General features: G+C 42.9%; 1 protein-coding gene across 2 annotated transcripts in view; it reads left to right on the forward strand.

The window, feature by feature from the left end:
• SPECC1L (sperm antigen with calponin homology and coiled-coil domains 1 like) overlaps positions 1-27,392 on the forward strand; it is a 122,691-nt gene that overhangs the window by 23,026 nt on the left and 72,273 nt on the right. Inside the window, exons 2-6 of one of the 2 annotated variants that reach the window (XM_060028434.1) lie at positions 6,105-6,294; positions 17,292-17,445; positions 20,358-20,393; positions 20,475-21,988; positions 23,817-24,024. In XM_060028434.1, coding sequence (XP_059884417.1) covers positions 6,142-6,294; positions 17,292-17,445; positions 20,358-20,393; positions 20,475-21,988; positions 23,817-24,024 — 2,065 coding nt within the window. In that variant the 5' untranslated portion in view covers positions 6,105-6,141. Of the gene's footprint in view, positions 1-6,104; positions 6,295-17,291; positions 17,446-20,357; positions 21,989-23,816; positions 24,025-27,392 lie in introns of both variants that reach the window. The other variant, XM_060028433.1, reaches the window with a different exon arrangement.

Raw genomic sequence — 27,392 nt, forward strand, 5'->3', positions numbered from 1 at the left:
CTGGGCCCGTGAGCCATGGCTGCTGAGCCTGCGCGTCCGGAGCCTGTGCTCCGCAACGGGGGAGGCCACAACAGTGAGAGAGGCCCGCGTACCGCAAAAAAAAAAAAAAAAAAAAAAAAAAAAAAAATTTAAAAATATCTCAAAGGCTGGACCTTAAGCTGAATTTGACCAAATGATAATTTTAACAGATACAGGTGTAAACTTTTTCAGAATATAAATTGCACAACTATGAAATGGAGAAAAGTGGAGTGTTTACTGTTCAGTTTCTTTAACGTTTCTGTGTGTTTGAAAATTTTCATAATAAAATGTTATCAGAGAAAAGCAGCTTAGCAGCAGTTTGTGTGAAAGAGGCTTTGTAGTGTTAGGTAACCATGAACTCTGGAGGAGCCTCTGGTAGCTCCTGGCCAAACAGGGTTTTTTCTTAGATTAAGTTGAGAAGTTCAGTGTCTAGATGGAGAAAGTAATAGTCGTCTGGATGCTGTGCTTGCAGACCAGGTCCTCCTCCTGTCTGTGCCAATGGCACAGGTGTGCGAAGTCTGGAGTAGGGGCTGGAGACTCTCAGACCGACGGGGGGGAAGGGCAGACTTATCAAAGCGCTGTGCTGGTCCTCAGATCCTGGGAGAGCTGTGGGCTGAGGGTACCTTTGAGTATGGCTCTCAGATTCAGGTCAGAGGAAAGGAGTTGCAGGGAAGGAGATGCCCTTCTGGCCCCTCTCCCTGAGCCCCCATATGGTGTCCTTCAGTCCATCCTCTGCAGCACCAGGTTTCTCTTTAGGAAGGACACATCCAATCAGGGCGGCACTGCCTTCAGTCCTCAGTGCTGTGTGTCAGACCGAAACCCTTCCCCGCTGGTCGTCACTGTGACGTTTCTCTGTTTGAGCAGGCCCAGGTCTTCAGGGGGCCCGTGCTTTCTTAAACCTCTGACCTGTACCTCCCTCCCTGTTCTGCAAGGGCAGAACCAGGGACGATGTCCCCCTGCTCTCCCCATACCCTGTACATGTATGTCCCTCATGTTTGCAGTAGGTTCATCAAGGATGGAGACCTGTTCACTTATGCACCTCATTCTTCCCCTAGACTGTGAGCCCCTGGAAGATAGGTATTTTTGTCTTAATCAGCTTAGGATGTCCATCTATTTATTTATCCTTGTTTCACTAGATTCCCAGAGAATTGACGTTTGGCTTGTCTTGGCACAAAATAAGTGTTCAGTGACTGTTAAGTAATGACTTGCTTCCTAACTTAGTAGTCAGTATGCTCCATTTTTTGTCAGTGGTGCTCCATGTGGGGTTTCCTATAAGCGGCCTCCAAGATATTTTCCATTTTTAAGAGTCTGTAGTTTGATTTTTAGATAGTATTTTACCTGCCATGTGTGGAAGGTAAGAGATGGCCCTTTGTTTTCCTTATGTGACCTCCTTATACATGTAAAGGAAACTCAAGCTTCCTGTGTGGCTGCGGCTATGTAATTAGCTTTAGGCAGGGCTTCTGGAGCTGTAAATCCTGTACTGGGACATCCTGGTAAGAGGTCCAGCCACCCAGACTGCAGCCTTCACACTGAATGCAAGCTTATTTGTGTAAATGAGAGCAGTTGTGCCTCTGCCCTTGCCTAACAATTATTTTAAATAAAAAAGTAGCAGCCCTCTATAAATGAATATGATTATAGCTAAGGTTTTTACTTTTACAGCTGTAACATAATACATACTGATTTAGACCTGGTAATAAGTTTTCTAAAATCTATCCAAAAGGTCGGTTTTATATTAAATAACATGGTAATTAGCACCTTCAAAATGAAAGATATTGGTCAAGAGTACCAGCACTGACTGATAGGACAAGTAGTAAGTCTAGAAGGGGCAGATTGAGCAGTATAATTTTAGTGTTGTTACATTTTGTTCATCTCTTGTGAAATCTTCATTGAGATAAAAATTGCCGGTTTCTGAGGAAGTGCTTGTGTATGGTTGCATTGGAGGCCATATGGATTGGCGGGCAGGGTGAGGGGTTTGGATTGAGACTACTGTCACTAAAGAATGGTTGACCCAGGGAGAGTTACATCATCAGCGCCCACCTGTGGGGATTCAGGGACCTGTGCTGGGTGTGGCGCAGCTGGGGCATGATGCCTGTCCATGGGAGGGGCTTGCGGCCTTCAGTGTCTTTCCCTATTTGGGGAGCAGTGCATATATTTCGATGTTTTTAGTTTAAGAAATATTTAATATCTTAAGAAATATTATTTGAGAAATACATGTGACACACTCCTTGGATTATTGTTATTTGAGATTATTCTTAGCATATGTAGAGAGACAGCATCCATCCTGTTTTTGTGAGGAGAGCTACTTTTTCTTCCCCCCCACACCTTGATTTCACTGGACTAGAGGTTGTGGTGGGTGCCTATGTGACACCCTCGTGCGGGCCGGGGAGGCGTAGTGGTAACTTCCATCGCACTCCTTTTCGCAGTCAGACCCTGGAAGTGCTGCATGCTGTGTTGTCCTCTCCCTCCACTCTGCATCTCTCCCAGGCCTGGGGCTCCAGGGGGGTCTGGGCCAACGATTCCTGCTCCTTAACCTGATGTGGGGGACCAAGGTCTCTGGTGAATTATCACCTGTTTTGGAGGATCCTTGTCCTTAATAGGGGTCATTTTAGAAAATTGTGGAAGCTTTTTTGACTGTCTCAATGGTTGGTGGAGACTGTTGATATTTAATAGGTAGGGGCCCTGGAAGTGTAGACTCAATGAAGTGACAGTTCTGCAGAATGAAAACTTATCCTGAGATCTGCAAAACTTTGGAATATCTTGCTGAATAATTTATGTGGATAGAAAAAAAAACCTGTTTATGACTGAGCCTAGAATCTTATTCCATCTTACACAAAGAAAGCATTTTTTTAACATACTTTTTGGTATATATGGAATTTTCCAGGGTTGTAGTTACTGTAGACATTGAGGGGAAATTGTTTTGTTCTCAGCTATGAAGTACATTAGCGTTCTCCAGAGAGATGGAACCAATAGGACGGAACCAACCTTATTATAAGGAGTTGGCTCACATGCATATGGGGGCTGAGGAGTCCCAAGATCTGCAGTTGGTAGGCTAGGGCCCCCGGAGAGCCGCTAGCGTAAGTTCCAGTCTGAGAGTTGGAGTCCAAAGCCAGGAAAAGACTGACATCCTAACTCAAGAAGTCAGTCAGGAAGAGTTCCCTCAGACTCCAGCCTTTTTGTTCTATTCAGGTCTTCGATTAGTTGGATGAGGCCTGCCCACATTAGGGAGAACACCTGCTTCACCCAGCGTATGAATTCAATCATTAATCTCCATCAGAAACACCCTCACACCCAGAATACTGTTTGACAAAATGTGTGGGTGCCCTGCAGCTCAGTCAGGTTGGCATAAGATGAGCCGTCACACCAAGCGTGGTTCCCGCTTTTAGAAAATCACATTCTGGAGAGCGTGCATGGAGATGGCATGTATCTGAGTTGCCAGGACCTCGTGCCCAAGTCAACACTGTAACTGTCAGATTCACAGTGATTCAGCTTAGAGCTGTTCATTTCTGACTGTTTTATTCCTAGTATAGTCTGGCTTGAACAGTTACGTGTCAAAATTTGTATTTATTTTATTTTATTATTTTTTATAAATTTATTTATTTATTTATGGCTGCGTTGGGTCTTCGTTGCTGCGTGCGGGCTTTCTCTAGTTGTGGCGAGTGGGGGCTACTCTTACTTGCGTTGCATGGGCTCCTCATTGCAGTGGCTTCTCTTGTTGCGGAGCATGGGCTCTAGGCGTGTGGGCTTTGGTAGTTGTGGCACGAGGACTCGGTAGTTGTGGCACGAGGACTCAGTAGTTGTGGCTCGCAGGCTCTAGAGCGTAGGCTCAGTAGTTGTGGTGCATGGGCTTAGTTGCTCCGCGGCCTGTGGGATCTTCCTGGACCAGGGCTTGAGTGTCCCCTGCATTGGCAGACGGATTCTTAACCACTGAGCCACCAGGGAAGCCCAGCAGGCGGATTCTTAACCACTGTGCCACCAGGCAAGTCCTAGTAACTCTGTGTTTAACCACTTGAGGAACTGCCAGACTATCTTCCAAAGTGGCTGCACCATTTTGCATTTGTGCCAGCAGTGCTTGACTCTTCCAATTATTCCGCATCCTCTCTAACATTTGTTACCATATATCTTTTTGATTATAGCCACCCTGGTGGGAGGGAAGTGGTAGTTCATTAGGTTTTAACTCTGGGACAGAGACAGCAGCAGGAAAGGGACAGTCTGTTACGTTGTCCAGTATGGTGTCTACCATGTAACTTTATTTTTAAAAAGATTAAAATTTAAATTTTAGTTCCTCAGTCACACTAGCCACATTTCAAGTGCTCAACAGCCCCAAGTAGCTAGTGGCTACTGTATTTCGGATAGCACAGATGGATACCAAACATTTTCATAGTTGCAGTAAGTTCTGTTGGATTGTGCTGGTCTAGAAAAAGTTAATTTGACAGCAGCTGGAGGAGTAGGCACAGAATGGGAGAGGGTCTGAGTAGTGTAGGAAGGAGTGCAGGCGTGGAATTTGGAGCAGAGAAGAAAGAAACTTTGGGGAGCCATTTACAAGATATGAGACTTAGAAAAAAGATAAATACAAAGGGAAAGTGAGACGTTGAAGGAAAGGTTCTTAGGAACTTGATTTTTCTACAAAATCAACTTAGTGATGGGTCCAATCTAATTCCTTAATTTTACAGGTAGAAAAGCACAAAGTTGCCAGTTGGCAGGGATTAGCATAACTGTGGTGCACGTGTTGTGGGAAGCCGCTCGTGTCTGTCTTGGTCATTTTCAGTGTCCTCTGGGAACCTATAAGGAGCAGCTTGGTGGAGCTAAACTAGAGGGAGTGCCAACTCTGGGCTGAGTGCTCCAATGGGACAGGGAAGTAGAAAGCAGAAGGCTTCAGGGCAAGCAGACGGGTGATTTTATTGTCACCAATTACAGCATTTTCTGGAAGGAAGAACCAGGAAGTTGGGAGAAGGCTGGAGAGGAGACTGAGGTCTCGCTGTGTTTTGCTTGGTGTCAAAAACAGTGTTCTTTTTGCTCCGAGGCCTTATCACGGTGAGGGTGGAGCGGAGCCCCCTTTGCCCTGTCTCACTGTTCTGCCACCAAACCAGTTGGTACAGTTTGTGTTACGTCAGGCAAGATAAATCTGGAGCGTTCGAATACAGTCTAGGTGAAGTGTTCATTGAAGCTATTGGAACGAGCCTTTTCTTTTCCAAAAGGCTATTCTGTAAGTTTCTCTTTATTTTTATTAGTGTGTAGAAATCTTCCTAAAATAGACCAACTTCTTTTTTGTGCTCAGTGTAGTTTCTCAGCGTCATCGTACATAAACTTCCTTACGTTCACAGTAGGCTTTCATTTTTGTTAGTCGTATTATTTACTTTACCCAGACCAGGCCAATGTGTCTTTCCAAACATGATACTACGGTAGAGACTGCTTTTCTAGCTCAGCTGATAGAGGTATGTTGAAGGGTTTTTCTGGCCGTAGTTCTGTGTGTGGCCAGTGTTATTCCAGGTCCTCTAAGCTTGAAATTGAGTCTGTTCCACTTAGGCGAAAGGTTTGCTGTCATGGTTTTAAGGTTGTAAAAGAGTGCCCTTACTTTCTGAACCAAATATTGAGGCTTATATTCTTATAAGGCATTTTGATGCTTCCTCTTGATAAAAGAGATATACTGGGAAATATATTTAGATCCTGAATGTTGGAGTTTCTGGGCTGTTTTGCTGGTTTATGTGGAAATATCACAACAAATATTTGAAGTTAGGACTGTGCTGGATAATTTGGAAAGTGTGCTCACCTTAGAGACCTGCAAAGTGGCTCATTCTCAAGTGCCAGGATGATTATTGCTTCACTAAATGTACTGTGCGTTATTGTTTTTACTGAGAGAACTAGAATGTAGAAAATAATTTCAAGTTAGTGTTCAAGAAGGAAGCCTTGAAAACAGGGTGCATTCTGATTAATAAGTCTAAGAATTTTTCATCCTTTATTTTCTGTAGCGACATCTAGCTTTCAAACATTTTTATTTAGTTCATGGTAAGATCCTTCAAAAACAAATTTTTAGAGAGCTTTCTTACAGTTTTGTTCTCAGTATAATTTATCTCCATTTATCTCCACAGATTTGCTTGTAAATGCATTACGAAGAGGCAGCCCAGAATGAAGAAAACAAGCAGGAGTGTTGGCTCAGTGCCTAAGGTGTCTGGGATAAGCAAAGCGCAAACAGCAGACAAAACGAAACCCGAAAACAGCTCTTCAGCATCTGCAGGAGGCAAACTCATAAAACCTGGAACAGCAGCTTCGTTGTCAAAGGTATTTACGTGGTTGTGTTTAAATATGTGATGAATTGTAGGAGGAGTGAGTCTTCATATGATGTTTGATTTATCACATAAACGTTATTTAGGATTCACCCTCTTCAAAGAGAGTTCACGTTGTGGTGGACTTAATTGGTGTTTGGTCGGTCTTTACGAATGAAACCAAGTAGCAGGCTTACTTGTGAGCAAATCGCTGTGCCGGTGTGGGAGAGCCTGCCTTCAAGGAGCTTGTGGAGGAAAGGATGGAGGCAAGTCACTGGCACGAACAACTAAAATACAAGTGAAAAAGTCAGATGCCCTGGGAGAGCAGGAGAGTAGCGTAAACAGTTTCAAGTAGGAAAATATTGTTTCTGCCCGAGAAGGCTTAATGAAAAGAGCATGTGCATGAGGTCTTAAAGGATGGCCAGTATGACATTCCTGAAACCCCTGAACAGGAGTTTTTATTCCCACCCATCCCCCTACACTGTTACCATAAACTGTTACTTGTTTTTTGACAACTGATCCAGTGTTAATCCCAGGCAAAATTGGGTGATATTAATTTAGTCAGAGCATAACTAGTTTTCTTGTTACACTCCTTTCTTTAGAGGCTAGTTTAGTTTTTGTTAGTAAAGGGTAGTGGTACGTTAGATCCCAGGCTTCGGGAGCAGACAGGCCCAGGCTGGGCATTGCATCCTAGGGCTGCAGTCAGGATGGAAGTGAGGGTGTAGGAAAGAGGATGGTGCAGGGCCTGGCTCACAGCAAGGACTTTGTAAGGGACCGGCAGTAGAGTTTTTCCTGGTTAGCTCTGGAAACTTCCTGCAGCTCAGGATTGATTGACAGTAGCAGGCTTCCCATGGGTGTTCTCAGTGTCTGTGTTGAGATGACTCTGGGCCATTTTTCTGCTGGTCAAGTCTTAGATTCACTGGACAGAAATGCACATGGTCTTCTTCCGGTCTTTCTCAGTCCAGAATTCACTTATTTGTTCTTTGCTTGCTTGTTTTGAGGTTTGGTGTTTTGGGGTAGAAACTTTGACTCTATGGAGAAGACCTGGAGAGAGTTTTTGCTCGTCTGATAGGGGGGAACCAAGAAGTACCTGAAACGCGATCTGTTCAGAAGCCTTTTGTCCAGGAAAGGCTTTACAGATGTGACAATTATTTTAAGAAGCACCTCACAGGAACAGCTGATGAGGGACTTCCTTATATGTGTTGAAAGATCTAGCAGGAAATGCTGGTTTTTCTATTCCAGGGTTGTCGAAACTGAATGCAGACTTACTCTGTGGGCTTGGAGATGCCACCAGATTTTCTCCTTGCTACATCCCTGATGAGCAGCTGGGTGTCATCCTGCGGCCTGGAGGGTGATACCAGGAGTAGACCTTTACCCTACTTCCGTTAGTCTGAATCAGCACGCTGAGCAATTTCCTTGGTGGCAGTGCTGCCTCTCTCTCGTGTAAGAAAGCTGGTATTTTCTGCCCCAGCTGTTCACTCAGTTGCTCGCCTGTTTTCAGAGTGGAGTGCCTGTGTGCCTGGGCGACCCGTGACTTATGGGGCTGGAGGAGCAGGCTGAAGCGTTGGCACGGGGTGTGCACTACTGCCTGCCTTGTTGCCTCCTCCTCGCTGGCAGGCAGTGTCTCTGAGGTTCACTCCGGAGCGTGTCCTGAGCAGCATGTCTGGTCTTCCAAAGCATGTATCCTGAGTCGATGGCAGCCTAGTCTTGAGCAGTGAGTACTTCTTCATTGTAAGGCAAAACCGTATCCCTGCTTTGTGCCAGCTGTCCATGGCTTTGGCTTTGGTGAGTTGGCTGATTTAAGTATTTCTCTGTGTGTGTGTGTGTGTGTGTGTGTGTGTGTGTGTGTGTGTGGAGTGGGGAGGGTCATAGAAGAGGTGAAACTATTTGGGAACACTTTACCTCAACTGGAGCAAGTGCTTTACTTAAAAAAGGAGGGGGAAAAAGTCATTGAATAGAAATTAGAGTAAGAGGGAAAGAAGAAAATAGTGAAAATGATAGAAAAATTGGAAAAAGCGAAAGGACCTAGGGAACCCACAAACTTGTGTTATTTTATTTTTATAAGTTTCCATATTTCACTGTGCTTCTCCAGCATATGGTCACTTCCCACAACTTGAATTCTGTAACTGATGGAGCCTTGATGATTGCCAGAAGAATGAAGCATTTGGCTTTTAATCATTGAGACACCGTGTCCACACATCCACTCTCGTGGACACCCACACCGTGTCTGTCACCGCGCAGGATTCACATAACACCAACACTTTTCTTACACTCGGCAGGGTGCAGGGATATGTGTTTCTTTTCTTGGCTGCAACCAAGGATTGAACCCAGCCCTGGCATTGAAAGCACCGAGTCCTAACCACTGGACCTCCAGGGAATCCCCAAGGATATGTGTTTCTTTACCTCTCATTTCAAATGTTGTTTGTAGCTAGATCTAGTGAGATGTAGGGGAGGACCTTTTTGAGTCTGAATGGAGCTTCTGTAAACATGAAAAGAAGCACTATGGCTGTTCACAGCATGTTTGGAGGAAATTGGTCCCATTTCTGTGAGTAGCTGTAACATCTGGCTTGGGCCTCTGTGTGTGTGGGTCATTCTTCTTTGTCACAGCCAGCAGAGAGGGTTATTTCCAGGTAGAGGTGGTCTCCTACATGCCTGCACTTTTTGGCTGTCCACACTTAATCCTTTAGAAGTAGTACACTTTTTCATTGTCCTGGGGATACTTTTTTCTAAAACTTGATAGATGAGAGTTAATAAGTTAGGGTTTATCTAAATAATTGATGATTCTCAATGATGATTTGTGATCATACCTTTTCAGTGTAAAAGTTAGTTCACAGGGGCTTCCCTGGTGGCGCAGTGGTTGAGAGTCCACCTGCTGATGCAGGGGACGTGGGTTCGTGCCCCGGTCCAGGAAGATCCCACATGCCACGGAGCGGCTAGGCCCGTGAGCCATGGCCGCTGAGCCTGTGCGTCCGGAGCCTGTGCGCCGCAACAGGAGAAGCCACAAAAGTGAGAGGCCCACATACCGCAAAAAAAAAAAAAAAGTTAGTTCACAGTTTGACTGAGTAATCCATCTCTGAAACCTGGAAGGTAGAAATTTTAAACTAATCTTAAAATATGAGGTGGAGATGCAGACTGTGAAACTTGGACCTTACCTGGAGAAGCATGTATTCTTTGGTTGTATTATTTCGTTATTTGTATCTGTATGTTTTTACCAAATGATTGTGTTTTGTACCTGTTATTAAAAAGTAGGCGAAAAATCTATTCCTTCATCAATTTCATTTTTTTTGACTGTTGCTGATGGGGGATGTTTACATGTGGGAATACACATGTATTTATAGAACTGTGTAACAAAAATTAAAACAGAAAAAATATCAGAGCCTGCCAAGTACCTTCATGTAAAAGGCAAATTGGAAAGTGCAGAGTTGTTTCTTGTTTTGTTTTTACTTTTCTGATAAAGTAGAACATACACCCAGAGAAGTTCACAAAACATCTGTGTTGGGCTTAGTGAGGGGTGAATGTACCCTGGGCCATCAGCCAGGTCAGGAAGCAGAGCCTGCCTGCACCTCAGTGGCCTCCCCCCCGACCCCTCTGTGCCTCCTTCATCACTGCCCTTTCCTTCCTCTCCGGAAGTAACTACCACCCTAACTTCTAGCCCCCAAGATTCATTTTGCCTGTTTTGGATCTTTATATAGATGTAATTGAACATGAAGTTCTTTTCATGTGTGTCTGGTTTCCTTAACTCTGTTTAGGTCATGATATTCATCTCTGTTGTTGCCTATAGCAGCAGCTCCTCCCTTTTTTTTTTTTCTTAATTGAAGTATAATTGATTTACAATATTGTGTTAGTTTCAGGTGTACAACAAAGTGATTCAGCTATATTATATATATTTTTAGATTATTTTCCATTATAGGTCTTAAAAAATATTGATTATAGTTCCCTGCACTGTAGTAAACCCTTGTTGCTTATCTTATTTTATGTATAGTAGTGTGTATCTGTTAATCCTGTACTCCTAATTTATCCACCCCCCCCGCCACCTTCCCCTTTGGTAACCATAAGTTTGTTTTCTATGTCTGTGAGTCTGTCTGTTTTGTATATACATTCATGTGTAAGCAGCTCCTCCTTGCTGATTACTAACCGTGGAATGTCCACAAGCCATACACCTCTTCTGCCCTTGATGGACATCTATCTGGAGTTTCCTTTGGGGCTATTAGTCATAGTACTGTTATGAACATCCTACACATGTCTTTTATACACAGGTGCACCCATTTCTGTTGACTCCATAACCAGGAGTGAAATTGCTGGGTTGTAAGGTGCATGGCATTCACCTTTCATAGGTAGATGGCCAGTCATTTCCCAAAGGGGTTAACTCTGGGATGCCCCACATCCTCACCTGCACTTACATTACTCTTTTCATTGTAACCATTCATAGAGGTGTTATAAAGTGGGTTTAATTTGCATTTGCGTTGTTAGCAATGAGATTAAGCACCTTTTCATGTCTTATTTTTAAGTGTTTAGTGGACATTTAGATATTCTCTTATGTGAAGTGCCTGTTCAAATCACTTGCCCATATTTTTACTGTGGTGTCTGTTTTTCCTCAACTTTTGTGTGTGTGTGTGGTAAAACACACATAACATTTATCATCTTAACCATTGTTAAGTGTACCGTTTTGTGGCATTAAGTACCTTCACATTGCTGAGTAACTGTCACCACCGTCCATCTTCAAAACTTTTTCATTTTCCTAGTCTCCATTGAACACTTAACTCCCCATCTCCTCCTCCCAGTTCCTGGCAACCACCATTCCACTCTCTGTCTCTGTGAGTCTGACTACTCTGAGTACTTCATATGAGTAGAATTACACAGTATTTGTCTTTTTGTGACTGGCCTATTTACCGTAGCAAAATGTCTTCAGAGTCATCTATGTTGTAGCATATTGCAGAATTTCCTTCCTTTTTAAGGCTGAATAATACTCCACTGTATGTATAGATCACACTTTGTTTATCCATGCTTCCATCAGCGATACTTGGGTTGCTTCTACCTTTTGGCTATTGTGAATAATAGCTGTGAACATGGGTGTACAAATATCTCTTAGAGACCCTGCTTTCAATTCTTTTGGGTATATACCCAGAAGTGGAATTGTGGGGTTGTATGGTAGTTTGATGTTTAATTTTTGAAGAACGACCATACTGTTTTCCACAGCAGCTGCACCATTTTATATTCCCACCAAGAGTGCACAAGGGTTCCCCTTCTGCTAATCCTTGCAAGCACTTGTTTTTTCTGTTTTTTGGTAGTAGCCGTCCTAGTGGCTGAGGTGGTGCAGTGTGTTTCTTTGTACTGATTTATCATTCTTTACCTATTCTAGATGTGAACCCTTTGTCATTTATATGTGTTGTACATATATTCTCCTACTCTGTACCTTCTCTTTCTACTTCTTTTTGTTTTAATTAATTAATTAATTAATTGGCTGCGTTGGGTCTTTGTTGCTGTGCACAGGCTTTCTCTAGTTGCGGTGAGCGGGAGCTACTCTTCGTTGTGGTGCGCGGGCTTCCCATTGCGGTGGCTTCTCTTGTTGTAGAGCTCGGGCTGTAGGCGCGTGGGCTTCAGTAGTTGTGGCACACGGGCTCAGTAGTTGTGGCTCACAGACTCTTAGAGCACAGGCTCAGTAGTTGTGGAACATGGGCTTAGTTGCTCCATGGCATGTGGGATTGTCCTGGACCAGGGCTCAAACCTGTGTCCCCTGCATTGGCAGGCGGATTCTTAACCACTGAGCCACCAGGGAAGCCCCCAGAAGTACATAATTTTTTTCTTGATCTGTTTAAGTGTAAATTGTAGAGCTAATCCTCCTTTATTGCTGAATATTTCAGTGTGTATTTCCTTAAAAAACAAGACCATTCTCTTATAACCATAGTACAATGATAACATCTGGAAATGAACATTGATAAAATGCTAGTATCTGATCTGTAGACTTTAGTTAAATTTCACCAATTGTGCTAATGTCCACTTTAGCAAAAAAGGAAGAAAAATTTTTTTCTGGTCCAGGATTCAGTCCGGGGTTGTGAATTGCATATAGCTGTTCTTCATTCTCCTTAAATTTGGAATAGTTCCTCAGTCTTTGTCTTTTAGGACCTTGACATTTACTAAAGCGTGCAGTTCCGTTTGTTTGGCTGACTGTCCTCCACATTTGGGTTTGTCAGTGTTTCCATAGGCTGGGGCTGCAGGGTCCCGCAGGAGTCCCACAGAAGCTGGGCGTCCTAGGTGCAGCATTTCCAGAGGCACGTGGTGTGTGGTGTCAGTGTTCCTGGTGATGATAACTTGGTGAAGGTGGTGTCTGCTAGGTTCCTCCACTATCAGGTTACTATGTTGCCTTTTGTAAAAATAAGTATCTTGTCGAAAATACTTTGACACTGTAAATATTCTTCTCTCATCAAACTTTCATGTTAGTTTTAGCAATTTTTAGTAATTCTTTCCAGAATCAATTATTACTATGATTATTACTATGATTTTTGCCAAGTGGTAATTTTATAATTCCATCATTCTTTCTACATTTATTAGTCAGCATTCTACTATAAGGAAGAGTTTTTACTTTTCTCTCATTTGTGTATTCATTTATATTAGTGTGGATTCATGGATTCTTCTTAAGTGGGCTGTAAACTGTTAGCATCATTTATTTTGATGCTCAGATTGTCCCCAGTTTGGCCGGTGGGAGTCCCTTCAAGCAGGGTCTTGTGTCCTTCTGACATGTTCCTCGTATTCTCTGAGCAATTTCTTTTCTTTTAATTTATTTTTGGCCGTGTTGGGTCTTCGTTGCTGCACGCAAGCTTTCTCTAGTTGCAGCGAGCAGGGGCTTCTCCATTGCGGTGCGCGGGCTTCTCACTGTGGTGGCTTCTCTTGTTGCAGAGCATGGGCTCCAGGCATGCGGGCTCAGTAGTTGCAGCAAGCAGGCTCTAGAGCGCAGGCTCAGTAGCTGTGGCGCCTGGGCTTAGTTCTGCAGCATGTGGGATCTTCCCGGGCCAGGGCTCAAACCCGTGTCCCCTGCATTAGCAGGCGGATTCTTAACCACTGCGCCACCTGGGAAGCCTCTCTCTGAGCAATTTCTTAATTTCTGGCACAGTAAATTTCCTGCTTTTCCAGCCCCAGCCCTAGAATCAGCCTTGTCTTCAAGGAGGCCTTGATCTTTTCAGTGAGGGGTAGAATTTAAACCATCTGGAAGCTAGGTGTGCTCATGGCTTTTGCACATATTGTTTATAAGCCCTTTCATCATACAGAGGTAGGAGCGCGCACACGTGTGTACATGCATATCAGTACCAATTTCTGTATCTACTTCTCTCCATACACATTAAAACCTCAGAGTTCACACTGATACTTCCAGTTCCAGTTACTACACAAGGTTGCTTGTAGCCTTTGCACTTTCCATAATTGTAATCCCTTCCTCTGACAGTGGCATTGGTTATCTATAATAGATTTATTTTCTCAATCCTAGAATATACAGAAAATACAGATTTACTCACTGTTACCACTGCAAAAAACAATTCTACCAGCTGGAATTCAGAATTTATACTTCTTTGTATTTAGCTTGAGGGTTTGAGGGTTTATGGTCAAAATAGTGTGTTCAAAAGATACTTGATTGCCCCCATTCCAACCCCATGTGGTTGTATGACTCATTTGAAATGGAGTTGTGTCCACTTGTTCCCATTGTGTTCCACTTTAGGGTCCCCCACCCTTGTTTAATTATTCATTGTGAACACGTGAAGCACTCCCGTGGTTCCACGCGTCACAACTGTATGAGATGTGGTCAGAGAAGTGCCCCCCATACTCCTTACTCTGTCTCCACCCACTGCTTAGAGCTAAGCAGTCTAATTTAGTTTTTCTATGTTTCTTTTTGCATAAATGAGCAGATGTTTATTTTGTATTTCTGCTTTCTTACACAAAAGTTGACATAATTAGATATACTTTTGCACTTGGCTTTTTTCCACTTAACGTATTCTAGAAATCTCTTCACACCACTTTTTAGCAGTCTTTCTCATTCTGTTTAACATTTCATTGTATGGATATATATAGTTTATTCAGCTACTAACCTATGTACAGGCGTTTAAGGTGTTTCCAGTATTTTGCAACTAAAAACAATGCTGCAATGAGTAACTTTATGCATATGTATTTTTGTCTTATTGGAAGTGTGTCTTCAGGTTTAAATTCCTAGAAGTGGGATTGCTGGGCAGGAGGTAAAGGCGTATGTAGCTTTGTTAGATGTCACCAGACTCCTTCCATAAGGCTCTGTCAATCAAGTTGCATTCTCGCCAGCAACTTATGAGAGTGCCTGTTTCCTCACATCCTTCCCAAAGGAGTGTGTCATACTTTTTCCTTTTGTGCCAGTCTGAGGTGAGAAGTGGTATCTCAATGTTGTTTACTTTGTATTTCTAATATGAGTTAGTCTGACTAATCACCTTCTTTCGTACATTTGTGTGAGTTGATTGTATGTGATTGTTCATTTTGCTCACTATTCTTTGTGTTTTTTGGTCTCTTTCCCCTTAATTTTTAAGAGTTCTTTGTGTATTAGGGATATTAGCCCTTTATCTGTGAGATATTGCAAGTATACTTACCTAGTTTCTCATGTGTGGATTTTATTTTTAAACTTTGCTTATTTTTTTTGGCCATGCAAAAATTTAAATTTTTCCTTAAGATTTTTATGTAGTCAAATTTTTCAATTTTTTGTTTTATCATTCAGGATTTTGAATGATAGAAAGCCTTGGAATTTATTTTTGATATGGTGTGAAATAGGGCTCATTCATCTTTTTTCCTTTGTGAATATACAGTTGACCTAGCACCATTTATTGAAAACTCCATTTTTTCTGTACTGCTTCTTTGGTCATAAATCAAGTGCCTATATATACAGTTTGGTTAATTAACGTGACAATATTGTATTATTCTAGTTATTGTGATAACTGCATAGATTTTGATTTGGTGCTCTGATGTATGTTTAACTTTGCTATTACCCAAAGGCAAATTGTAAACAGAGAACTGTGACAATTCAGCCACTTTTCACAGGAGTATGTAGGGTGGTCTTCAGATGTAATTATTATGGAAGGAAAGAATATCTAACTTATGGAGGAAGGAAAATTAGTTCAAAGATAATTTTAACTTTTATTAACAATATAAAAAATAATTTGAAAATGTAAGAATATGCTAAGTTTATTTACTGCTTAGTAGACGAGGTACAAAGACAGGAAGGGGGTGTAACTTGATTTACAATTATTTTTTTGCATCATACTTGATAACCAGTTTCATTAAGAAATACTAGTCTTAAAGAATATGAACAGGGCTTCCCTGGTGGCACAGTGGTTGAGAGTCCGCCTGCCGATGCAGGGGACGCGGGTTCGTGCCCCGGTCCAGGAAGATCCCACATGCTGCGGAGTGGCTGGTCCCGTGAGCCATGGCCGCTGAGCCTGCGCGTCTGGAGCCTGTGCTCCGCAACAGGAGAGGCCACAACAGTGAGAGGCCTGTGTACCGCAAAAAAAAAAAAAAAAAAAAAAAAAATATGAACAATCCTTAATGATTAATGCAATATCCCCCTTCCTTATTATGTGATCTAGATTTTTCATAATATGACAACCCTAAATTACCAAAGCTTAATTCTGACAATTCATTTAAAACATTAATCTTCTTTCTGCCTCTTTTTTAGTGAGACAGATTGACCTACCTAATGGTACTACTCCATATCCAGTCACTGACATTTAGAACTGGTAGAGGCTTCAGATTTAGAGATGAGTTGTTTTTGAACCATTTTAATTTGTAGAAATGAATTCATTGTGATTATCCGAGGGTGATTATCTCAATGGGAAACAGCATAAGTTGGCTGGTTAACTTGTGCCTTCACCTTAGTGGGCAAAACTTTTGGTTATTTTATTTAAAAGCAGGGTTTTTTTTTCCCCCCACAGACCTTTAACTCCTCTTTGTTCTCTCTCATTTCTAGGAGAAGTAAAATCAGATTTCTTCACTGTTTTTCTTAAGTAACAATTTTATACCCAATCCAGTTCTCCAGAGTGCTTGTTTTCTTTTTAAAAAGCTCACATTTTTTAAATCATCTTCATAAAACATAAATAAATATTACAAATGGTCTTTCTCGAGTAGTATGATCATTTAACCCTCACTCTAACCATAAAATTTCTAATTTTTTATTTGTATATTACTTAGGCTTTAAAAAACAACAACCCTCCTTTCAATTTTGGCTTAAATTAGACTACAAAAAAAAATAGAGGTAAGAAAAATAAATTTCAGAATAACTTCTTTTAGACATTGGCTCCATCGTTGCATCACTTCAGAGCAGTGAAGATTCCTCCTGACCCTCAGTACTGCTTCTCTCTAGAAACTGCAAGGTGGCGTTTCCTGTGGCCTTACAGACCTTTCCTGAGATAGCACATGTGATGTTGCTATCCTAGAGTCACATCCTAGATGAGCGGTAGCAAGGAGGATGTCTGCACTTTCTCCCACCCCTCACTGAATCTGGCACGTGGGGGCACACAGTGGGCTTCCATAACATCTCTGAGTACATTATGATTTTCATATTTTAAAAAGAAGTGTGTGTGTGTGACTTCCCTGGAGGTCCAGTGGTTCAGACTCTGTGCTTCCAATGCAGGGGGCGCAGGTTTGATCACTGGGTGGGGAACTAAGATTCTGCATGCTGTGCACAGTGTGGCCAAAATAAATAACTAAATAAAATAAAATTTAAAATGGCTTTATAAAAGAAAAAAAAAGTATATACTAGGGTGAAGATTTAATAAAATCTAAACTAAATAAATTTAATTAATTAATAAAATTAATTAAAAAAAGAAGTGATCATTTATGAAGCAGTGAAGAAGTTCTGTTTCTGTAGCACAGAGTGATGTGCTGCTTGGTAACTGTCAGAAAGTCCTTGTAGAATTCTTGAACTCAGCGTGAAAGTCAAGGGCTTTGTTTAGTGTCAAAATGTTATTTAATCTTGCTTCATCTAATCAATTTGTTTTTATCTTCTGTTGCTTCTAGACCAAGAGCAGTGATGACCTTTTAGCTGGGATGGCTGGAGGGGTGACTGTGACTAATGGTGTCAAAGGGAAGAAAAGCACCTGCCCTTCCGCAGCACCGTCAGCATCCGCCCCTGCCATGAGCACCATGGAGAACAGACCCAAGAGTAGCACAGGTAGGCGCGCACTCGGTGTGAGGGTTACACTGCCTTTGTGTTTGAGTAGGTGAGTGCACAGGTATTTAGGGAATTCCATCTAATCGTAGAAAATTTCAAACATGCACAAAAGTATCTGGTATTTCATCTCTGTGTACTCATCACCCTTATCACCTGATGGCCACTCTTAGCTCCTTGACACCCACCTTCCCCTATTTTGAAGCAAATTCCAGATGTCATCCACAAATATTTAATTATCTTTGAAAGACAAGGATTCTTTTAAAAATATATTCATAATACCATTATCGGTCCTTAAAATAATTAATAACCATTTCTCAAATCATAAATTATTCAGTAAATATTTAAATTTCTGTCTTATAAATATTACATACATATATTTACTTATTTGTTTGGATCAGGATTTACCAGGATTCACTTAAGGTCCATATATAGTAATTGGTGAAGTGTCTCTTAAATCTTCATTTTAAATCTATGAGTTCATCCCACTTTTTTCTTGCAATTTAATTTTTGTGGAAACTGGTTGTTTGATCTGTAGAGTTTCCCATGATCTTGATGTCCCCCCACGCTTGGGTCGTGCTGTGTGGCTTGCGGGATCTTAATTCCCCGACCAGGGATTGAACCCAGGCCCTGGCAGTGAAATCGCCGAGCCCTAACCACTGGACCACTATGAAACTGCCTCCTGTGATCTGGATTTTTTTTTTTAATTATTTATTTATTTTTGACTGGGTTGGGTCTTTGCTGCTGCAAGCGGGCTTTCTCTAATTGCAGCGAGCGTGGGCCATTCTTCATTGCAGAGCACGGGCTCTCGGCGTGTGGGCTTCAGTAGTTGTGGCACACGGGCTTAGTTGCTCTGCGGCATGTGAGATCTTCCTGGACCAGGGATCGAATCAGTGTCCCCTGCATTGGTAGGCAGATTCTTAACCACTGTGCCATCAGGGAAGTCCCGTGATCTGGATTTTGATGTCACATTCCTATGATGTCCTTGATTTTATTCTTTTATTCTCTCTGTTTACTATAAATGTCATTGAATTTAGAGCCTTGATGGGACAGGCTCAGGTTCCTTCCTCTTACCCCCGCCAATTCCTTCCTAGGTAATAGTTGTCTGTCCGTCAGGAGGCCCATTGTTTCTGGCCGTGTCCCGTTCCATGTTGTTAGCAGCCTCTGATGGTTGATGCCTAGATCCATTCATTCCAGTCCTACCATTCTTTCTTCCTTCATTAGCAGCAGTTTGTTTCTACATCTCAATTTTTTTTTTTTTTTCTTTTTGCTGTACACGGGCATCTCACTGTTGTGGCCTCTCCTGTTGTGGAGCACAGGCTCCGGATGCGCAGGCCCAGCGGCCACGGCTCACGGGCCCAGCCGCTCCACGGCACGCGGGATCCTCCCGGACCGGGGCACGAACCCGCATCCCCTGCATCGGCAGGCGGACTCTCAACCACTGCGCCACCAGGGAAGCCCTCGTGTAGACCTGTTACTCCCCGTTACCTGGTTAGCCTGGTGCCTGCCACATAAAGAACCAGTTGGTTCTTTAAAAATATTTATTGGTCAGGTCTAGGACTTATTTTTCAAAGTAAAAAATAGTCTAATGATTTCCTTAAGTGTTTGTGGGTATTTAAACATACTCCTGTTCTTTTTATATTAAATACATGATCATGTCAATTGTTTGCACAGGTTTAAAATTTTAGCAGTTAAGTAATGGTGTGCCTTGTGCAGCATATTTGACGAACGTGCTGTTATAACTTGGCAGTGATGCATCATCGTTTTCGAACACTTAGGGAGGCAGAGTGGCATACTGCTTAGACTGCCTGCCTGTGTGTAAATCTTGGCTCATCCATGTATTACCTGTGGGATGTCAGCAGATTATTTAACATCTCTTTTTGGGTTTCTTTGTCTGTAAAACAGGATGATGATAATGAAGCTTGTGTAAATGTGTATGAAGTGTTAATATGTGTGTGTAGTAAGTATAAGTGCATGTTGTCTATTCTAATAATTCTTGTTATTGGTACTATTTTGTGGCATTTTATGGTGTGAAAAATTTTTTGCATTTACTTTGATCATAGTTTTTGTGGTTATTGTAGGTAGCTTAGGTTTTTTGTTTGTCCACAGGCTGCCTCTCACTTCTGGTCATCTGTAATCTTCCTTCACTGTCTGTTTCTGCAGTTAGTTTGCTACCTGACTGGCTATCCCTAGAGTCACCTTCATCTGGCTTGCCCTAGATACTATGTCCCTGGCCACCTGTTGAAAGCCATGGTTTGGGATTCAAGTTCATGTGTATAGCTTTTTTTTAATGTGAAAGCTTTATTGAGATATAATTCACATTCCATAAAACTCACCCCTTTGCGGTATTCAACTCAGTAATAGCTTCATTTAATTGATAATTAAAAGATGATTGATTTTCCAGTTTGGAGGAAACAACTTTACAGTAACCAGACTCTCAGGCAGAATTAGTGTAGGTCAGAATCACTGTGTGATTATGATTATAGATCCTTAGATTATATCTCATTCAACCTGGGGCATAACTATGTGCCTTTCTTTTATTTATTTATTTAGTTTTGGCTGCGTTGGGTCTTTGTTGCTACACGTATGCTTTCTCTAGTTACGGCGAGCAGGGGCTACTCTTTGTTTCAGTGCATGGGCTTCTCATTGTGGTGGCTTCTCTTGTTGCAGAGTATGGGCTCTAGGTGCATGGGCTTCAGTAGTTGTGGCTCATGGGCTCTAGAGCGCAGGCTCATTAGTTGTGGTGCACAGGCTTAGTTGCTCTGCGGCATGTGGGATCTTCCTGGACCAGGGATCGAACCTGTGTCCCCTTCATTGGCAGGCTTATTCTTAACCACTGCGTCACCAGGGAAGTCCCACTATGTGCCTTTCTATTGCTAAGTTTTTGCCTTATATTCTTTGTCTTAAACATGTAGGCACAAGTTCTTCAACCAAGCGGAGCACTTCCACAGGTAATAAAGAATCCAGTTCTACTAGAGAAAGATTACGTGAACGTACCCGACTAAACCAGAGCAAAAAACTACCTTCTGCAGGTCAGGGGGCTAATGACATGGCGTTGGCTAAACGTTCCCGCAGTCGCACGGCTACGGAATGCGACATTCGTATGAGCAAGTCCAAATCGGACAATCAGATCAGTGACAAAGCTGCTCTGGAAGCCAAAGTGAAGGATCTTCTCACATTGGCAAAAACCAAAGACGTGGAGATTTTACATTTGAGAAATGAACTCCGAGACATGCGTGCTCAGCTGGGCATTAACGAGGACCCTCCTGAGGGGGATGAGAAGTCCGAGAAGGAAGCCATCATTGTTCACCAGCCCACCGACGTCGAGTCCACTTTATTGCAGTTACAGGAACAGAATACTGCCATCCGCGAGGAGCTCAACCAGCTGAAAAATGAAAACAGAATGCTAAAGGACAGGTTGAACGCACTGGGCTTCTCCCTGGAGCAGAGGCTAGACCATTCTGAAAAACTGTTTGGCTATCAGTCCCTGAGCCCAGAGATCACCCCTGGTAACCAGAGCGATGGAGGGGGCACTCTGACTTCCTCGGTGGAGGGCTCTGCCCCTGGGTCAGTGGAGGATCTCCTGAGCCAGGATGAAAACACCCTCATGGACCATCAGCACAGTAACTCTATGGACAACCTGGACAGCGAGTGCAGCGAGGTGTACCAGCCCCTCACATCCAGCGATGACGCCCTGGACGCACCATCGTCCTCGGAGTCAGAAGGCATTCCGAGCATAGAGCGCTCTCGGAAGGGGAGCAGCGGGAACGCCAGCGAAGTGTCCGTCGCTTGTTTGACGGAACGGATACACCAGATGGAGGAGAACCAACACAGTACGAGTGAGGAACTTCAGGCGACTCTGCAAGAGCTCGCTGATCTACAGCAGATCACCCAGGAGCTGAACAGCGAAAACGAAAGGCTCGGAGAGGAGAAGGTGATTCTCATGGAGTCGTTATGTCAGCAAAGCGATAAGTTGGAACACTTCAGCCGACAGATCGAATATTTCCGCTCCCTTCTAGATGAGCATCACATTTCCTATGTCATAGACGAAGATGTAAAAAGTGGACGCTACATGGAACTGGAGCAACGCTACATGGATCTAGCTGAGAACACCCGTTTTGAACGGGAGCAGCTTCTTGGCGTCCAGCAGCATTTAAGCAATACTTTGAAGATGGCTGAGCAAGACAACAAGGAAGCTCAGGAGATGATCGGGGCACTCAAGGAGCGCAACCACCACATGGAGCGAATCGTTGAGTCTGAGCAGAAGGGCAAGGCAGCCTTGGCAGCCACACTGGAGGAGTTCAAAGCCACAGTGGCCAGTGACCAGATCGAGATGAATCGCCTGAAGGCCCAGCTGGAGAACGAGAAGCAGAAAGTGGCGGAGCTGTATTCCATCCATAACTCCGGAGACAAGTCTGACATTCAGGATCTCCTGGAGAGTGTCAGGCTGGACAAAGAAAAAGCAGAGACTCTGGCCAGTAGCCTGCAGGAAGATCTGGCTCACACCCGGAACGATGCCAATCGATTGCAGGACGCCATCGCAAAGGTACTGTTTAAGTAGATAGAATGTTCTGGACCAGTGTTATGCGGCTGCAGTACATGGCATGCTTACTGAGAGCCAGCAGCCCTGGTGGTGTGTCATTAGCTTTTGTTAATCAGATATTTTTTTTAAGCTTCAGAATGGTTTTCTTGTATTGGGATGGAGTGAAAAGTATTCTTATAATAACGTCACTTCCACTCGCTGGTACTTTGTTACTGTTTTCCTGCCTGTGAGAGGATGGGGCTGGAGTTACAACTAACTGAAGTTGTAACAGAAGTTGTGCCTAGTTCTGGGTATGCCCAGGGGAGTGTGTCATGCAGTTTTACATCCTCCTCTGTAGTGTAGTTTGGCATAAGAAAAACAGAGAGCCAGTATTCCAGTCTGTGGGACCAGCAATGTCTGCCTCTTCTTATCCTTTTGTGGTTGTAGTTTTTCAAGTAGACTTCTGTTATGATTTAAAATTACTTTTGGAGTGTGAAGGCTCCTATTTCTTAGAGGCCCATGGTTTGTTGCTGGTGGGGACCTTAGTGATCATTGGTCCAGCCCCCCCCCTTTTTTTTTTTTTTTTTTTTGTAGTACGCGGGCCTCTCACTGTTGTGGCCTCTCCCATTGCAGAGCACAGGCTCCGGACGCGCAGGCTCAGCGGCCATGGCTCACGGGCCCAGCCGCTCCACGATATGTGGGATCTTCCCGGACTGGGGCACGAACCTGTGTCCCCTGCATCGGCAGGCGGACTCTCAACCACTGCGCCACCAGGGAAGCCCCAGCCCCCTTTTTTTTACACGCAGTGTGATAGTGAGGACTCAGTCAGAACTGCAGCCCAGGGTTGCTGGCAGTCGCCAGCCCCACGCGGTTGCTGATGTAGTGTTTATTATTTTTTTTTAAATAAATGTATTTATTTTTTTGGCTGCATTGGGTCTTTGTTGCTGTGCACAGGCTTTCTCTTGCTGCGGCGAGCAGGGGCTGCTCTTTGTTGCAGTGCGAAGGCTTCTCGTTGTGGTGGCTTCTCTTGTTGCGGAGCACAGGCTCTAGGCGTGCAGGCTTCAGTAGTTGTGGCACGTGGGCTCAGTAGTTGTGGCCTGCGGGCTCTAGAGCGCAGGCTCAGTTGCTCTGACACATGTGGGATCTTCCCAGACCAGGGATCAAACCCGTGTCCCCTGCATTGGCAGGTGGATTCTTAACCACTGCACCACCGGGGAAGTCCCCGATGTAGTGTTTATTTGCATGACTTATCTAATTATCCTAGCTTACATTTTATTTCCTGTTTCAGTGCAAAAATTTTTTAAAGTAGGAAACAGTATATCTCTGCTCAAAATTTGAATAATATAAACCTTAATTTTTTAAGTGACAACTTTCATAGATACAGTTTAGGAGATGTGGTATTTGTCAGAGCATGTATATTGGGGGCCACTATGAACTAACACTGACTATATTAGAGAACTTTTTTGTTTCCATTTTTAATTTGATTTTGAAACTGTCACAAATCAGACATCATTTTTGTGGGAAAGCATGTTAATCATTAATCAGATGCATGCCTTCAGTCCAAACTTTGGAGAAGGGAAAATTTCCAAAATTTCCTCATAAATAATGTAGTGAAGTTCAGTGAGATGTCAGTGTAATTTCAGTCAGTGATGTGGCAGCAGATCATGCTTAAGCATACTGTGTGAAGTCCATGTTACTGGAGAGCGCCTTCCACCAGTTATTACACAGGTCGTTCTTGCTCACGCAGAGCATCTCACGCTCAGCTCCCTGCTGAGACAAGGTGTGCCTCTGTCCTAGGACTTATCTTAGAACAACTCTTACTTTTCTGATCTGCACTATCAATTTTGCACAGGTAGAAGATGAATACAGAGCCTTCCAAGAAGAAGCTAAGAAGCAAATAGAAGATCTGAATATGACATTAGAAAAATTAAGATCAGAGCTGGAAGAAAAAGAGACAGAAAGGAGTGACATGAAAGAAACGATCTTTGAACTTGAAGACGAAGTAGAACAGCACCGGGCGGTGAAGCTTCATGACAACCTCATCATCTCTGACTTAGAGAGTAAGTGAGGTCCCACCTGTCTTAACGTGTGGGAAGAGTTTGCGTTCTAAGTAGCAAAGTGACGGGGTGGGGATGGGGGCGTGGCTCTGCCTGGGGGGCAGGGGTTCAAAGGCAGGAGCACAGTGGCCGGCAGATACACGTGTGGGCAAGAGCTTCCCATGGCCATTGGCAGTCTTCCGGCTGCTATTTGGCTCCTAAAGGACTGTTAAGTGGAAGCATCTCTTTAAAACTGCTTAATTATGGAAAATCATTTAAGTGAGAAGCTAATGGGGTTGTTAACTTTCTAGATCTTAGGAAAAGCCATTTGTTGTCAATGTCTAGTGGTTGCAAGTATACTGAGACCAAAAAATATTTATCCTTTATAATCTTATGCCTGAGGCACAGGTTTTTGTTTAATATTCCTCCCTTTCACGGAGATTTTATGATCAGGTAGACTTGAAACTCAGATTTTGAGTTGCTTTGTTTGCTTTTTAAAAGATTCTAAAAAACTGTTTTGGAAGTATTTCAGACTTTAAAAAAAGTTGCAAAAATAGTACAAAGCATTTCTGTGTGGAAAATTTGATGAGGAACAGAAATTTGCATGATCTTAAAATGTCTTCCCACAGACTGTCTATTATGTTACAAGTGAGGAAAAAGAAACAACCAGAAATTACACAGTGGAACAATTGGGCAACACTGTGACCTGGTGATTGGGTGATCATGTAAGTGACAGAGGCACATGGATATCGCTAGGCTGTATTCTGGCTGAGGCATAGCTTCAGTTAATCATAAAGAAACATTAAACAGACAAAAAATGAGGAATGTTGTACTAAAAGCGCAGGATCGAATGGTGCTGTATCCTCAAAAATGCCAGTGTCATAAAAGACAAAGGCTGAGGGAAAATTCCAGGCTGTAGGAGGCTGAGGAGGACAACCCATGCACTCCCTGTGCCTGCACTGGCTCCAGGGCTGTCGGGAGCTGCTGTAAAGGTGTGGTGATGGAACTGGAATGTGTGTGAGATTAGGTAAACGTATTGTGTCAGTATAAATTTATGAAGTTGATAACCCAGCTGTGTCTGTGTATTCTTGGGAACCACACACTGAATATTCAGGGGTGAAGGACTGTGATGTATATCCTTAAGGGTTCAGGAAAAAGGGACAATTAGAGGCAGACGGACAGGGATAGGAGATAGCAAATGATAAAACCAATGGTAAACTATTAACAGTAGGCGAATCTGAGAAGGAGGTAAATGGGTGTTTGGTTCTTTGTGTTACTTCTTGCACCTTTTCGTAAGTTTGAAATTATTTCCAAATAATACATTTAAGAAATTCTTATGTGTTCTTCATCTAGATTCCTCAAATTTAACAGATTTTAAGTTGTAATACACTTTAATGATGGCCTGGTGGGGACAGGGAGAATGGAGGTAACCTTTTTGGATGCCTTGGTTAAAGCTCTTAAAATTTCTGGTTCATGATGCTGCTCCTTTGAGCACTGACGGTTTACTATTTATTCCCTGACAGCGGATTGACAGGCAGATACAGCGTGTTAATACAGTAGCCAGAGCCCCTGGGCTGTGGATACAGAGGTGGGGTGGAGGGGAGGTTTGAACTATTGATATTTCCAGGTAAGAGACAGTCATTTGCAGGAGCCCTAAATGCGTCTGGTGGCAGTTCTGAGCTCTGGCTAGTTGACCCAGCATCTGTAGGTTGACCCCAGGGTCATTTGGAATATTCCAGGGTATCTGGATACTGAAGTAGTGGATTGTGGGATTGTATTTCTTACATAGTGATGAACTTTTTCATCTAAAGTTTAAAAAAACTTTTAGTTTAACATTTATATCTAGTCTGTATTTCATTGTCACTGAACTGAGAAAGTTATCTAATTTTACTTCCTAAATATAAGAGGTTCTAAAGTTTTTCAGATTAACTTGGGAGTTCAGTGTGTTTTCCATTTTGTACTGATAAGAATAGCCTTTTCCCTTGCAAACCCTTTGATTTGAATGTGGAAAGAGTGACACCTTGTGGTAATTGGGGTAATAGCTAGAAAACTGTTAGGTGATAAGGATTCCTGGGACAAAATTTTCCTTATCATTGCCAAAATAAAAGTTACATTGACATTGTATGAATTTTAACCATAAAATGGCTGAAAAGGGCTTCCCTGGTGGCGCAGTGGTTTAGAGTCCGCCTGCCGATGCAGGGGACGCGGGTTCGTGCCCTGGTCCGGGAAGATCCCACATGCCGCAGAGCGGCTGGGCCCGTGAGCCATGGCCGCTGAGCCTGCGCGTCCGGAGCCTGTGCTCCACAGCGGGAGAGGCCACAACAGTGAGAGGCCCGCGTACCGCAAAAAAAAAAAAAAATGGCTGTAAAACCTTAATAAATTTTTTTTTGGCCATGTAGTTTCTCTCCCCAGTTTTTTGAAATGAAAAGTTGAAATGTATAGAAATACTGTGAGAGTAGTGTGGTAGTTAGCACCTCCTGCCTGGATGTGACAGTGGGTAGCATTTTGCAGTGTTTGCCTTCTGTATGTGTGTGTTTAACTGAATCAGTTGGCAGTAAGCTGTGGACTTCTTGATACTTAACTTCTAAATATTTCAGCATGCACCTTCTAAACATCCTCCTCGAAACCACAATGCCGTTATCACATCTAGTAAAATTAGTCGTAATTTCTTAGCATCATCTAATACCCCATGTGAAGATTTTCCCAGCTGTCCCCAAAATGTCCTTTATAGTTTTTTATAGGGACTGGGATCCAAACAAGTTTCATGCATTATAATTTGTTGTTACATCTCCATAGTCTGATAGGAGTTAATTTTCTTCCTAGAGAATTCTAGCATTTGGGATTGATGCTAAGTCAGCACTTGGTATAAGGGACTCGATGACAGGGAATGCTATTAATTGGGAAATTGAGATATTCTTCTGTGGATGAAACCATCACCATAGTCAATTTTAGAACTTTTTTATCACCCCCAAAAGAAATCCTGCACCCATTGGCAGTCACTCCTCATTTACCCCAAAGCGATTCTGACTTTGGTATTAATGGACAGGATTTTAAAACAGCTACTGTAACTGTACTCAGGGTGTAGAGGAAAATATGCTCATCATGACAAACAAATAGCAAATCTCCACAGAGAAATAAAAACTGTAAAAAAAAAGAACCTAGTAGGTATTCTGGAACTAGAAAATTAAACAGCTAATATAACAAGTTACAGAGTCATTTAAACAACAAATTAGAGATACAGAAGAGCCAGTGAACTTGAAAACCAATCAGTAGACATTATCCAGAGAGAAAAAAGATTGGAAAAAATGAGTAGAGTATCAGTGATATCTGTGGGACAGTATCACAGGTGTATCATGTAGTTGGGAGTCCAGGCGGCCTCCCAGAGAACATCA

Source organism: Delphinus delphis, chromosome 13, assembly GCF_949987515.2.
Source record: "Delphinus delphis chromosome 13, mDelDel1.2, whole genome shotgun sequence".
In the NCBI taxonomy this organism is placed as follows: Eukaryota; Metazoa; Chordata; class Mammalia; order Artiodactyla; family Delphinidae; genus Delphinus; species Delphinus delphis.